Below are 15,029 nucleotides of genomic sequence, written 5' to 3'. Positions count from 1 at the left end.
GCTTACACATTCACTGATTCGGCTTTCCTCCTGCAGTCGGCATCATAGTGTATGTTTTGTGAGATGGAGGAGGACTTTGTGGATTGGTGTTGGACATATGGGTTAATGTTGGACTTGTGGGTTTTGGCAGAACTGGGTTGGGATGCTTTCTGAATGTACACCTTTACATAAAACTCTCTTATATACATTATGAGTTCCTCTGGATTTGTTTCACTAGTCTATCCAAACTAACACACAGCTCTCCAACGCCATGCCATAATGTAGTGGACAGGGAGCTCTGGTGGCATAGTGGGTTATGAGTTGGGTTCTAACGACATGGTCAGCAGTTGAAAACCACCAGCCTCTCCATGGGAGAAAGATGTAGCTTTCCACTCTCATAAACAGGTACAACCTCAGAAACCCACGGAGGCAGTTCTACTTTGTCGTAAGGGGTGCCATGATAGACTCGAGTCAATGGCAATGGATTTGGTTATTTGGATGAGGGACCTTGATCACCTTTCCCCTCCTCAAAATGTCACACTGAGCTATGACGTTGGTGACATTAGGATGATTCGACCTAGTAGGGAAGAAGTATGAATGACTTTAGACTTATTAGTAAATCATCTAACGGTGGGAAATTAACCAGATAAAAATTTAGGCACCTTCTTTCTATCGCCGTGATTTTAAAAATCATTTTCTCTATTTTAAATTAATTAAATATGCCAGTCTTTTCTTATGTAGCTTCTAGCCTTTGTTGCATACCTACTACGCTAATCCAGGGCCAGATTTTTACAAACAGCCTACATATTTAGAATAGTGTATTCATTTTCTGTTGCCATGATAGAAATGATCACAAGCCCCTCCTGCTTACAAGTTCTGCTAAGAAATCTGATCATTGATCAAAGGAAAGACAATCTAGGGACTAGTTCTAGGGGATTGACAGTGAGACCTTAGAAAAGGCAGGCACCTGCGTGAACAAGTACTTTTTCCTGAGAATAGCATTCCTTTGCTACAACCTAACAGTGGGTGAAATGCTTGTCCTTGCCGCACATCTTCTGAACTCAATCTCAGCACCTTGCTTACGGCTCCCCCTTAACGTCTTATAGGTAGGAGCCCAAGTAGTGTAGTGGGTATGCATTGGACTGCTGATTGCCAGGTAAGCAGTTTGAACTCAACAGCCACTCCTTGGAAGAGAAACAGGGCTTTCTAGTCTGGTAAAGAGTTACAGTCTCAGACACTCCCAGGGGCAGCTCTAACTAGTTCTTCAGTGGTTCTCAACCTTCCTCCTACCACGACCCTTTCATACAGTTCCTCATACGGTGGTGACCCCCAACCATAACATTATTGTCATTGCTCCTTTATCACTGTCATTTTGCTATAGTTATGAATCGGGCGACCCCTGGGAAAGGGTCGTTTGACCCCCCAAAGGGGTTGCGACCCACAGCTTGAGAACCACTGTCCTTTAGGGTTGCTCTGAGGCAGGGTTGATTGGACGGCAGTGAGTAGCTTATGTTTACGGAGCCCAGGTGCCAAAGTGGGCCATGGGTCGAGCTGCTGACCTCCGGATCAGCTCTTCAACATCACCTGTCACTCCATGGGACACAGATGAGACTTTCTACTCCCATAAATACTTAGCCTCAAAACGCACAGAGGCAGTTCTACTTTGTCCTGTAGGGTCATGATGAGTTTAGACTGAGATGTATGGCAGTGAATTTGGTTTTCTCCTATGTGTACGCTTTTCTAGACTATTTTTAAAAATTTCTCAATCATTCCCTTGTAGCATCTGAAGTAAGCTTGTCGAAGCATGGTGTGTTCCCTGGGCAGTGGGAGTACCGGGGTTGCTGGCCAACTCTGCTGCCTGGCATTTCAGCAATGGGAAAGCCAGCTGTTTACCCGGGTGTAGTGCCAATCTTCTCATCTGCAGCTGAAGACTGCTGTGAGGAAGCACATGCAGGCAGCCACCCAGTCTTTGGTCTCCCCCTTTCCCTGCCCATCCATTCATGAGCTTTTCCCACTCTCCTTTTCCTCATGAACTATATTTCCATGGAACCAATGAATTCTGATTACCCATCTTAAAATATATGTTCCCATTCTTTTTACAAATCTGTTGGCTTACCCAGACATCTGCTTTTTATGAGTACCATTGCTTTTATTTTATTCTCTCTTCTGCCCCAATTTAATCCCCACTACCCATCTCTTTCCTGTTTCTCCATTTCATCACAGTATGTCTTCCTGATTCCTAGATTTCTGCCCCCTCCCTAGACAGAGCCGACTATACTTAGTTCACACACCACTAACAGCTCTACCATGATACAAAGGACACAGCAGTCAACCACAGAAACACCCCAAATCAAGAAAAACAAACACAGACGACTGAAAATCACCAAAGCCAATAGGGGGACTCTGACAGAGGCCCTGCAACTACCAGGAACAGAGTTCAGAAGACTGGAGTTTAGGTCTTTTTAAGAGATGCGGGGGACACTTATGAAAACAACAGAAGAAATGAAGTATTAAAACTCGTAAACCAAAAGGTATTCCAGAAGATAAAGAGTTAACAGAATCAGGGGACATAGTATGAGACCCGAGGAATAAGAATGAGGAAAAAGGAAGGACCAAAATAAACAAATAAACAAAGATATATAGATAAATAAATAGATAGATGGGAAAGGGACACTCAATTCAACAAATGGTGCTGGAAACATCAGATCTCCATCTGCAGAAATGAAATAGGCACCACACTGTTCCCCGGGCAGAAAAAAAACCCCTCAGGGTGGACTAGAAATCTTATTGTAAACCCAGAGCAAGAAGGACCATCCGTGTGACGATAAACCCAAGGGTCCGACTGCAGAGCATGCATAGCCGACTAACTAGAATGAAGCGCACGCACACAATGGGGGACAAAAATCCACCAAGACCTATTAAAACAAAACACATTACAGGCTTCGTTAGAAGCATAAAACTAGAGCCCATAGACAGGAGAAAAAAATTAACAATGACACGAGACAAATTACTAACATCTATAGAACTCTGTAACACCTCAGTAAGAAAAACACCCAAATAATACAATTAAAAGGTGGGAAAAGGGCATGAATAGGCACTTCATAGGGGACAACATTGGAATGTCTAACACACACGAGGAAATGTTCACAGCCCCCTCACCCCCAGGGATGCAAGTCAAAACAACGATGAGCTATCACCTTACACCCACAAGGATCAATTAAAAAACAAACAGATAACACATGCTGACGCGGGTGTGGAGAGACTGGAACTCATACATTGCTGGTGGGATTGTGAGTGTGCATAGTCACCGTGGAAAGAGATCTGAGGATCCATACATAACACATCTGGGAATATGTCTGTCTTTGCTGGGCATATATCCCAAAGAAGAGACAAAACACGAACAGACACATCCTCTCTCAAGTTCACTGCAGCACACTTCACAATACCAAGAAGCCGCAAATAGCTCAAGTGCCCATCAAAAGAAGAATGGATTAAGAAATCTGGTACAAACACACCATGGACTACTATGCATCCCTGAAAAACCGTGATGAAACTGACACAGCTCATGACATGGAAGCTGTAAAGACTTATGGTGAGTGAAGTTAATCAATCTCAAAAGAACAAATATTTTATGAGTCCATTAATATAAGGATAAACACCCCAAAACATAAGCAGTCTTCTGCTCTCAGGTCACGTAATCTAATCTGGTCTCTCGAGCAAAAAGGTCGAGAGCCTGCCTAACATCCGTGAGCCATATATCACAACTCTATAGGTACATCTTTAAAGACACCACTTCGACAGAGGAGACCTCTCATCAACTGGGGTCAACTTTTCAAGAAGTATGTATGGGGTTGGGGGGAGAGGCACATCATTCAGTTACTGCCACACAACCATGCTATGGGCACCTCAAATCAACAGATACTCCTACAAGAGTGCTAAGTGAACCATACTGAAAATACAAGTCAGGATGGGGGAGAGGGACATGTACGTCTCAGAGAGGATTGCATGGTCAGATTGCATACTGCTGGTAGGTAAACTGAGAAGAGCAACCTCTCACCAAGAAAAAAATGCTTAACAATGCCTATATAGAACCCAAGGGGAGAAACGGCCCAGAATTGTGTTCCTAATTGGACACTTTGGACCTAGTTTCTATCCAGCCGTTAGTGACCCAGACCACGTGCTACAGATTACTGGGACGTTAGAGTCCGTCCTTGGAGGCATGCTTCTTCCATAGGCCATAGAGATGTGGAAATCTCACTAAGCGAACGGAGCTTTACCTCAAACTCAGATTCACCTGCATATTTAAGAAATGACACTCCCTTGGACGTGAGCGGAACCATCCTAGTGAGAGATAATTGCTATTCCAACATTATGACGCATGGGCTCGCTCGGCTTTGGCTTCTTGCTTCGAGGGTGCCCAATGAATGGCAGCTCAGGACCATGGTTTTAGTATTTTAATGCCTTCCTTGCTTCCTTATGACATGGATTAGTCTGGTAGGCATGGCTCTGGCCCTGTGAATGAGTGTTATTGAAAGTTTTGTCCTATCACCAATCCCCATTATTTGTGTAGTATCCAGTTGTTTATATGTTTAATCTGTACAAGTCAACAACGAATGGACTCTGTGATCTGAAGCCAGCCAATCCTTGTGTAATTTCGTTTTCTCAACAGTGGTTTAAAATTATACACCATTGGCTAAACTGACACTATCAAGAAAACTACTTTATGCCCCAGGGGGATGATTTAAAATGTTCTCTATCATAAAATGATAATGCTCTCTCTAAAGTGAACAAGAGACATGTATATACTTCCTAGGTGGCTGAATGCATTTTGGGCATACACTTAATTCTAGCCCCAATCTAAGGACAATTAGTTCTTCTGACATGGCCCTACTCAATACTTGTCCTCAGGGAGAATCACTGATGATTTGAACAGTAAAGTGTGATGAAGAAATCAGATGGGGCCTAGCTATTACAAAGAAGAGCATCTGGGTTCTTAAAGGTTTGTCTTCAAACAAGCATCCATCTTAAGCGAGGCATCAACTAAGGCCACATGGAAGAAGCACACCAGTCTGTGTGATCTAAGGATTAGAAATAATAAAACCAAATCTGGAGGGAATGAGCTTAAATTGTGAATGCCTGGTTTGCAAAAGTCTAGAGTCTAAGGATGGCAGTGGAAGCCCACAACCCGTTTGCAGGAGATGGATTGACACAGCGGCTGCAACAGTGGGCTCAAGACGGCGCCGAACGGAGTGGTGTTTCATTGTTGTATTACACATAGGGTCGCTATGAGGTGGAACTGACTAGATGGCACCTAACCAACCAACCAAAAACACATGGATTAAACCTCCGATGAATTCCCTCTGGCCATAGTCCCAGGATGTGAATAGCCTTGCTGTCAGGCAAGAGACGCACTGTATAGTCAAGTACAGTAGATGTAGTTCAAAACGTAACACCTTAAACTAGCCTGTGTAATCATGAGGTGTTGATGGGATCAGGCATCAGGCATCAAAGACCCGGAATGAAAAATCTTATCAATGTGATTGAGGGGGAGCACGGAGAGGAGATCCAAAGCTCATCTCTAGACAAGTGGACATCCCCTTACAGAAGGGTCACAAGGAAGAGACGAGCCAGGGTGCAGTAGCACCGGTGAAACATATCACTTTCCTCTAGTTCTGTGTCCCCCCACTCCCACCCCACTATCATGACCCCAATTCTTCCTTACACATATGGCTAGGCCAGAGCATGTACACAGGGAATCCAGGGCAGATAAAGCCCTCAGGACCATTAATGAGAGCAGCGATACCAGGAGGGGAAGGAGAAGTGGGGGAGGGGAGAAAGGGAGAACCGATCACAATGATCTACATATAACCCCCTCCCAAGGGGATGGACAACAGAAACCTGGGTGACGGGAGCCATCGGTCAGTGTAAGACATAAAAATGAAATTTATAAATTATCAAGAGTTCATGAGGGAGAGGGGGAAATGAGCCGATACCAAGGGCTCAAGTAGAAAGAAGACATTTTGAAATGATGGAAGCGTATGTACAAAGATGCTTGACCCAATAGATGTTTGTATGGATTGTGGTAAGAGCCATACGAGCCCCCAATAAAGTGATTTACATTGGATTACCCTGTGGGAACATTTTCAAGTTGGTTTTGATGTGAGAGTTTTCTATTTTAGTCAACGTTGCTGGGGTCTTTGGGTTACTTCCCGTTTCATGGTTTTCTGTATATGAAATTCAGGAAAGGGAACTCTAGACAGCAACTGGATTAACAACTACTTGGGGCATGGCAAGGGAGGTTTCGGGTAAATGGTGATCCAAATATGAGAAGAAAATTTTCCGAAGCAGATTACGATTTTCGTACAACTCTTGATTTGATTGAACAATTCAATGGTGACATGTGGGTTACATGCTACCAAAACTTTTTTTTAATTTAAAAGTTAAAATAGCGAGAAAAAAAGAATCTTTCCCTTTGTTCCCCCAAACAACGAAGAGAAAGCAAATACACTGCTATTCAATTCTGACTCCTAGAGACTATCCAGGGCTTTTTAGCTGTGCCAATTTTAAGGGAACATTCTGCTGTGCGCCGGGTCAGAATCCACAGGACAGTGTCACACAAGCCCCTTCCGCAGAGGAACCTGTGCAGACTGAGTGAGCAGGCTGAAGTAGCCCGAGGCAAGCTGTCCTGCAGGGTTTGTTTCAAATAACCACTTCTCAGTCTGTGTGTGTGTGCGCTCGGCAGAGGGAAGTCTTTTCCTTTCAAAATCTTGAACTGCTTTAACTGGCTTTTCGCTTTCAACATTCCAGGTTGAGAAGTCTGAAAGCCATTCTGATTCCTCATCTGTGACCTGCTTGTTTCAGTTTGGGGAAGTTGACAGATGGCCTATCGTGGGAGAGGCCGGCTTTTCACCGACGGATGCTTTCATTCTGGAAATCCACCTTTTCCTTTTGGTCCAGTGGTTCTCCTCTGGGTATCTGAAGGCTCAGCCTGATCTCAATCTTTGCATGTTCCCTCCTTCTATTGTTAGGGCTAGGGTAATTTTTGGTCCACTGTAACGGAGCTCTGGGGGGTGGTGGGGGGTAGAGGCCTGCTGCTGCCAGGTCAGCAGTTTGAAACCACCAGCCGCTCCTGAGGAGGAAGAGGGGCTTCCGACCCCGGTAGAGAGCCCTCTCAGAGACTCCTAAGGGCAAGTTCTAGCTTGTCCTATAGGGCAGTGGTTCTCAACCTGGGGGTCAAATGATTCATAACAGTAGCAAAATGCGTTTTGAAGTAGCAACAAAAATAACTTTACGGTGGGGAGGGGGGTCACCACCACATGAGGAACTGTACGAAAGGGTCTTGGCACGAGGAAGGTGGAGAACCACTGCTCTAGGTCACTATGCGTGGGAACGGACTCGATGGCGGCAAGGGGTCAGCTTTAGCTTTCAATTCTACTGTCCTTTCGTTCCCAAGGCCATTTCCTCGTCTTGTCCAAGTGTTCCTTTCCCATGGCCCACCCTGAACAAGAGAGGTCTCCTGCAGCCCTCTGCAGCCTGCGGAAGCTGCTTCTCTGTGGTCTCTCGACGCTTTGACGTGGCCGGGTTGGGTCTTCTCACTGCCTTTAGCGGCTTCCATCAGGCGCCAGGTTAACCTTCGATGGCAGACGGAAACCCCGACTGCAATTGCGGATTGCTTCTGTTCAGGGCAGTGCCTCTCAAGCATGGCTCCACGCCATCTCTTGGGAAACTGAAAACACAAAACCCCCAGAAACAGTCCTTACTCAGCCTACATGCAGCTCGGGTAGAGGAAGGTTACTGTGCAGCTCATGTTGCGGAGCACCCAAAGGTGACTGGCTTTTTGGTACCACGAGGTCCTTGGGGTGAGGCGCTCTGACACCCGTATGCCTACGTGCCTGACGCCCTGTGGGCTAGTACGGAAGCTACGGGGAGCGTCTCCCAGTGCAGGGACCTTCCGTGGTCCTTTTCCCTTTCAAAGTCACAGGCTGTACATGTGATGGCGGTGACACGGTCGGTTCTGGGTCTCTGATGGCTTCAGCCATTTGTTTGAGCCCCTTCTGGCACGACCTGACAGGGACACGCTGCCAGGCTTTGAGCCTTCCTTCTGGGTTTCCGTGTTTAAGTGGAAATCGGTTCTCAGTTTTTTCCTCTGCCAATTTATCACTCAGCTTTCTTTGGTCAGGGTTCCAAGATCTAGTGCAAAGGACTCCCCTCCCATCTCTCTCCCCGAGGGCAGTTGGGACTGGAAGGCAAACAAGCTGTTTGTAGAGGAATGACAGGAGCAGTCAAATCTCGTGGTTTTGCTGTCTTTACCTGTAAGAACGACCACCAATCTCTACAGGGGAGCTTCGAGCTATAAGCGGTACATCCCCCAATGCCTGGGGGCGGGAGGAGGTGGAACGGGATTTCTAGCAAAACCATCTAACCTAATGACGACGTGAACTCCGGCCACTGGAGGAACACTGTTTTATTGCTGCTGCAGGTGGACCGAGACTCGGGTGGCGAAGACTCGGTGTGCTAGGTGCACAGAGGGAGGTGTGGACACCTGAGTTTTGTTATAAAGCTGAAATGCTAGGCAATAGGGGACATACACCCTCTGCACACACGGTGTGCTTTTAAACGGGCAGCCCATCGATCGGCCTATGTCATCCACGCCACATGTTAAGTGGGCCCACCGTGTGAGAAGTATTTCAGATTATGTATGTATTCCACTTGGCGATTTTACAGAGAAATCTGTGTTTGAAGTTCCTTTGGAAATATTAGTCCATGTGATGGTGGCCATCGGTTCTGCCATGTCTCAGCCGGCAGGAGGCGGGTTACGGCCGCTCTTTGGATGGCAGTTCCGTTACTTTCTGCGAGGTCCCTAAAGGTCTCTCAATTTGCAATGCTGGAGGAGGGCGCTCCAGTGTCTAGAAGCTAACAGCAGCAGTCAGTCTATGAAAGGCAGAAAAACCCAAAGTCAGAAAGAATTAAAACATTTATTGAGCATAAATATATTACATATACACTACAGATACAGTTAGGTATTACATAGAGCATAATATTTGCAAAATCTATACATTAAAATTGATATGGCAGTTTTAATACAAGGTATATGAAATAGTCTTGAAATTTACAATACAGGAAAACATGATTCTTTTTCTCTTTTTCTCCCTTAAAGTTGAAAAGCTTGGAATGTATGTCCAACAGTGAGGTAAAACATTTTGTTTTTCAATTTAAAGAACTGTGCAAGGATAACATTCAAACACATTCAATTAGGGCACTTTTCAATTCTGACATGAATACTGAATTACTGTAGCCAACAAAACAAGGGTAGAAAATGCCAACGTTTCAAGTCGATAAGAACAAGGCATATGACAAGGAAAAAACAAAACGTTATTTCAAACAAGTTTTCTTTTAAAAAGGTTTCTTTGAGCACCCAAGGCCATCAGCATCACGTGATATGACTGGCGTTTCTTGGGCCAGGGGTGAGCGGGACACAGAGAGAAGCCGAGCACAGGAAAAGACAACTGCTTCCTTCTTCTATGGACCACAATGAGCAAAGAAGTTAAGATTCCTATAACACTTTATTTTATTGTTCATGTGTCATGGCAGTAGCTAATTACAGACCAATATCACGTCTACACAGGTGTGATAGAGCACAGCGCCACACACAGCAATAGTTTCCTGAAGAAGGGTTACTAACAAAGACAAATAGTGTGGAGAGCAATAAAATAAAGTGCCGTCAGCTTGTATATCACACGCTTCAGCTTCCTGCTGGTTGGACAGACAGTATGACGTCTCAGAAGGATCAATCTTCCCAACAAGGTTGGTGTAAGTTCACGTTAGGAAGGCAATAACCAACTCGGAGAATCCCTTCACAGCAGCCAGGCTGAAGCGCTCCCCAAAGGGCTATTTTTCTTTGCAAACAGTAGGGTTTTTGTACTCAGTTGAATCTCCATCCCCTAAACCATGCCTTTTTCACGAAACACCTGCATGAAATCGTATCTGAAAATGCAGATGCTGTGTCAGAGAGGGTCATATCACACATTTACTTAAAACAGACGGATGAGTTTCGGAAGAACTTCGGCAAAAATATATTTACCTTGGTGCCATTAGTTTGCAAGGTGAATCAAACCGATTATAGTCAGTAACAAAATACAAAATTCTCTATTATTTACTACAGCAATATAGGCACATGGAATAATTCACTGATCTTACCACTTTCTTTCAAGAGATGATTATGATTTTGGGGGGTACATGTAAACGTTTCAATCACTGATAATGGAATTTTTTTTTTTTTGGCATTTAATGCACTAGATGCTCTTCTCCTTAAAAATACAAGAAATTGTCAGGTGATTAATACTACTACAGATGTTGCCAAAGAATTCAGTGACCTAGAATTACAAAAGTATAAAACACATACCAAAAAAAAAATAATAATAATAACATGCTACAAGGGAAAATTAGTACATAAGTACATTTTAAAAATTTTACAATAAATAAAGATTGCACTGTAATTGGCATTTAAAGTACTGTATGCAGAATATAGTATAAATAAACCAAAAAAGACAAAATAATGTTGGTTTCCCCACGACTTTGGTATGGGAATATTATACGCTAGTACAGGATACTGCATCTTAAGACGACATAGACCAAGCACAAAGTAGCTATGATTGAGAAAAACCAAAGAGCAAAAATATACAAAAACCGAAGCAGGGGAATACACTGTGTCTGTCGCACCCTTTTGGAATATGTTTGCATCTCCAGCTCCTACGTGTCTCTGAGGTATGCGGACAGCATGGTCTTCATTCAACTAGTCCAAGGACTTTGGGCTAAAACTGATTATCTCGTGACTCCAGAGAAACATGCAAGAGTAACAGTTTACACTGCAATAGCACCTGTGGGTCAAGGATCTCAAAGCACTTACAAACATCTAGAATCCCCATTTTTACTTTATCTTTTTAATGCATGGGAAAACTGAGGCACAGAGGTAAAGTGACATGTTTCGGTCACGCAGCAAATTAGTGACAGGTCCAGGGAGAGAATCGAGTCTTCTTGACCCACAAACACCCTATGCTTACCCCCTAATGCCATCCCTCCCCATCTCCACACCTGGCCTGGTCAACCCCACAGAGAGAGGAACTACACATTTAGATGACGCATTTCGGGGGCTTTATCCGTTTTTATCTGCTGTTAGCATTTTGTGCACTGAATGAAGGTACTAAAATTCAATCACTTCATTGATACCTCAAACAACGGCCTAGCGGCAAATCTTTCAGAAATAAGGAGCTGACGCGCAGGAAGCTTGATCATCCTTAGTGTGAATTGTGGACAACGGGCAGAGGCACTAAAACCGTCACCAGTTCTCATCATATCATTCTGGTCAAACATAACAGAATATAATTAACTCTAGTGATTAGATTAGAAGTAGTTATATACAAAGACACATACACAAGTTAAAGCAGCTTTTAAAACAGCTGAACAAGGAAACAACTAACTATTGCACAATGCCCTCTTAAAGTTCCTGCTAGGAATCGACGTGGTAAAAATCTACAATGCTCCATCATGTATAGTTGCATTTTGGTTACTTGATTTTGTAGACAGGCAGCTCATAGTGTTAAAATCATAAGAAATACAGATTATTAAAACATTTTCGGTTGAAGTACACATTTTAATTTAAATGAGCTAAACAATTCAACAACCGAGTGACATATAATGGAACTCATCTCAGGCAGCCATGTCCTAGTGAACGTGAGCTTCTGCAAGGTATGGTGGTGGTCATACTGACCCCTCTGAAGCCCTAGCCCTTTCCCTACCCGACTGTGACTCATGTCTACACATACAGGTGTTCACAACATACGTGACTGGGGAATATAAATTACTAAACATTAAAAACAAACACCAAAACCACCCCCAAAGGCTTGCAAAAAGACATCAGTGAGAATAAAAACAAAACAAAAAAACGAATGTGAAAACTTACAAGAAAACCTAAGAAAGCTAGCTTTTGGTATCTGGCTTGTTTTTCGTGTGTGTGTGTGTGTGTGTGTGTTTTCTTCTTTTAAAATCCAGTTTAACCTCTTCCTAGTCTTGCATTTCAAAAAGGTGCACCAAAACACTGATATATAGATATATATTTTTTTTCCTAGCTAAATCTGTAAAACAAGAGAAGTATATAAATCAAAGAACAACAAAAAAAAGAAGTAGAGAAGGGAGTAGCTGAATAAATGTGTGTATTAAAATGTGTAGCATTAATGAAATTCATACCTCTAAGTTTTGTTGGGTGTGTTTACTTCATTAAGAAGTACTGTAATATAAAGGCAAATAAAATAGACAAAGTCGCAAAGCCAGCCACAATGAGGGCTGCAAACTGTTCATCAGTAGGCATCATGCTCTTCATTTTGGGGTCATCTAAGCTCCCCATGTCCCCTGTAAGCATGACCTCACTTCGTTGTAGTACAAAAGCCGCAGAGGGGCTGAAAGCTCCGCTGAGCTCCTGAGAGGTGTCTAAACAGCGACGACAGGCGCACACGCGGAACCTGTAGTCCACGTTGCTCTGCAGGCCTGAGATGTGGAATGTGGCGTCTTCTCCCTTGTACACCTTCAAGAAAAGGGAGAGTCTGATCAATGAACTTATTTATTACAAGACAAGTCCCTAACACAGTAACCAGATTAACACTGGGGCGTTGTGAACACTGGCTTGGTTTAAGACAGTTGAAATAAACAGGATGTAAAAGTTAGTGGCCCTGTTGAAGGGAGAGAGGAAGGCCGCTCACAGGAGGCAGGCACTTTAAATAACAAAGGCATACCTACCTGACTGTAAGAATGATGGCTACTAAGTCAGGAGGCTGATTTAATACTTAAAGGACTGGTTTTGGTCTCCAAAGCATAGCATCATGTTAAAGAATTGAAGTGCCATGTCTATACAATTACAAGCAAGTGTCTAGCTAGAAGGTTTCTGGCAATTGACTATCCCAGGCAACACTCCCCAGTCAAGACTCCCCACCCCCACCCCCATTCAGACCTCTAGTTCCACAGAGCTGATCTCGCTCGCCCTAAAACTATACACAAATGTTGTCGTACAGGACATGGTCCTTTGTGATGAACTTTATCTGGGTGGCTGAGTGGCCGAGAAATTCGTTCCTTTTGTTGATGGGGAGCGTCTCCCTCAGATGACTAAGTTTCACTCATTTTCCTTTTGGGAATGTTTGGTGGTTTCTCGTTTAGAGTTCTCATACGATACGACTGCTAAGAACATTGGGGGATAATCCTTTGAGGACCCGAGTGTTTCTTTTTCTTGAGCAAATACCGAAGAGAAGTGCCGAGGCAGAGGGAGGCTCTACATCCAACTCCATGAGAAAGAGTTTCCCCAGGTGACCAGAGCGCTCTGCACGCCCATCAGCGAAGGTCAGAGTTCCACCTGCTCACATCTCACCCACACCTGTTCTGTCAGACTTCTATAAGGTGAATGGTATCCTCTTTGCATTTCCCTGGACACCCACTGATGCCGAGCACATTTCAGGGGCAAATGGGTGACCCGTCTCCCTCCCTTTGTTAATCTGTTTAAAGCTTTGGTTCAGTTTCAAATTGGACTTTTTATTGGGGCTGGCCCTTGGGCTGACTACACATGAGCTTCGCAGGAGTCAAGTGAAGCCAAGCACCGGCGCTGGCTGGCGTCCGGGCACGGTTGCGGGTGCTCACAGACCAGTGGGCCTGAGGAACGTGGTCACCAGGCTTGTGCATCGCCGCACCGCCAGGGACTTTCCCTGGGACTGTGCTGCCCTCCCATGGGGCAGCGGGCCATTCTCTGTATGCCTGTATTGTCATTCATGTCCATAGAGGGCCGTAGAGGGGCTTTCCCTGCTGCCTCCACCCAACCCACTTTAAAAGGCAAAGCTCAGGTAAGAGGGCTTTTTTTTCTTCATTGAAGTGACCCATCCTAGTATCACAAGAAGCATATAGGCAATATTATTTTTTCAATTTGTCTTTGAACTGATGAACAAGGTATTTCAAAGTCATTCTGACATGTTCATTCCAAGGTGTAAAGTCATACCCAGATGACGGAAAACGAGCAATCCAGGCCCCTCCATTCAGCACAACCCACTGCTGGAGGGGATCGCCGGGAAAAGGACACACTGAATTTCTGGAGGGCCCACGGCTGCAGCTCTTCACGAAGGCTCCTCACCCCCAAGAACTAGCAAGGGGCACAGCATGGCACAGCCTGGTTACTGGCTCAGTAGTACCTTCTCGTGGCTGAAGGGTCTGAAGCACTATCCCGAATGGCACAAGGAGCGAGCCAAGGCTCGGCAAGCCCAGCGGATACCTCCAATGACTACAGGACGACAGAAGATAGCAGGGGCGCTGGTGACACAGTGGCCATGTGCTTGACTGCTGACTGGAAGTTCAGCAGTTCAAATCTACCAGCTGCTCCAGGGGAGAATGATGTAGCAGCCTATTTACATAGTGATCACCGTCGAGGAAACCGTATGGGGCAGCTCTCCTCTGTCCTCGAGGGCTGCTGTGAGTGGAGCCGACTTGATAGCGTGTCACCACCGCCCCCTGCATCATACACAGGTTCTAAGCAATGGTACCGTATTTGTATCGCAGCACTTTTCATACTAGCCAGGAGGTGGAAACACCCTAAACATCCACCCGTGGATGAAAAGAAGATGGAAATGTGGCAGAGATACATACAGTGGAATGTTCAGCACGCATAAAGGTACGTGAAGCTCCTGATACACGCTCAACATGGTTGAATTTTGAAAACATTACGATGGGTGAGCTAACAGCCCATCCCAGAAGGGCTAGCACCGAATGCCCTCACTGAGATCACCGCGCTGGGGGAAACGGGGCCCATGCTGCACTGAGGCGTTGGGGTAGGCGATGAGATTACTTCAGGGGAGGTAGAATCACGGGGGAAAGGCATCGGGGCCACACAGAGCGACAGTGCAATCCATGTCGCCGAACGCACCAGTTTCAACTGCGGCAATGGCGAGCGTTCTGCTGTACGAACTTGCATCCCGCTATCAGAGATGCCATCCGGTTAAATGTAGAACATGACAGATTAGCCGATG

The 15,029-nt window shown here is 44.9% G+C and overlaps 1 protein-coding gene across 4 annotated transcripts in view; it reads right to left on the bottom strand.

Annotated features, from left to right (window-relative positions):
• Positions 1-8,935: 8,935 nt before the first annotated feature.
• The window catches only part of FNDC3B (fibronectin type III domain containing 3B), a 365,496-nt gene continuing 359,402 nt past the window's right edge, over positions 8,936-15,029 (bottom strand). For all 4 annotated transcript variants that reach the window (XM_045297448.1, XM_045297449.1, XM_004704080.3 and 1 more), the window contains one exon: positions 8,936-12,556. In XM_045297448.1, coding sequence (XP_045153383.1) covers positions 12,245-12,556 — 312 coding nt within the window. In that variant the 3' untranslated portion in view covers positions 8,936-12,244. The remainder of the gene's footprint in view (positions 12,557-15,029) is intronic.

This window comes from Echinops telfairi, unplaced genomic scaffold, assembly GCF_000313985.2.
Source record: "Echinops telfairi isolate 266 unplaced genomic scaffold, ASM31398v2 ScPeMD7_7420;HRSCAF=8458, whole genome shotgun sequence".
Lineage (NCBI taxonomy): Eukaryota > Metazoa > Chordata > Mammalia > Afrosoricida > Tenrecidae > Echinops > Echinops telfairi.
Note: the sequence above shows the minus strand (reverse complement) of the source record. Positions and strands in the feature narration are given on the sequence as shown.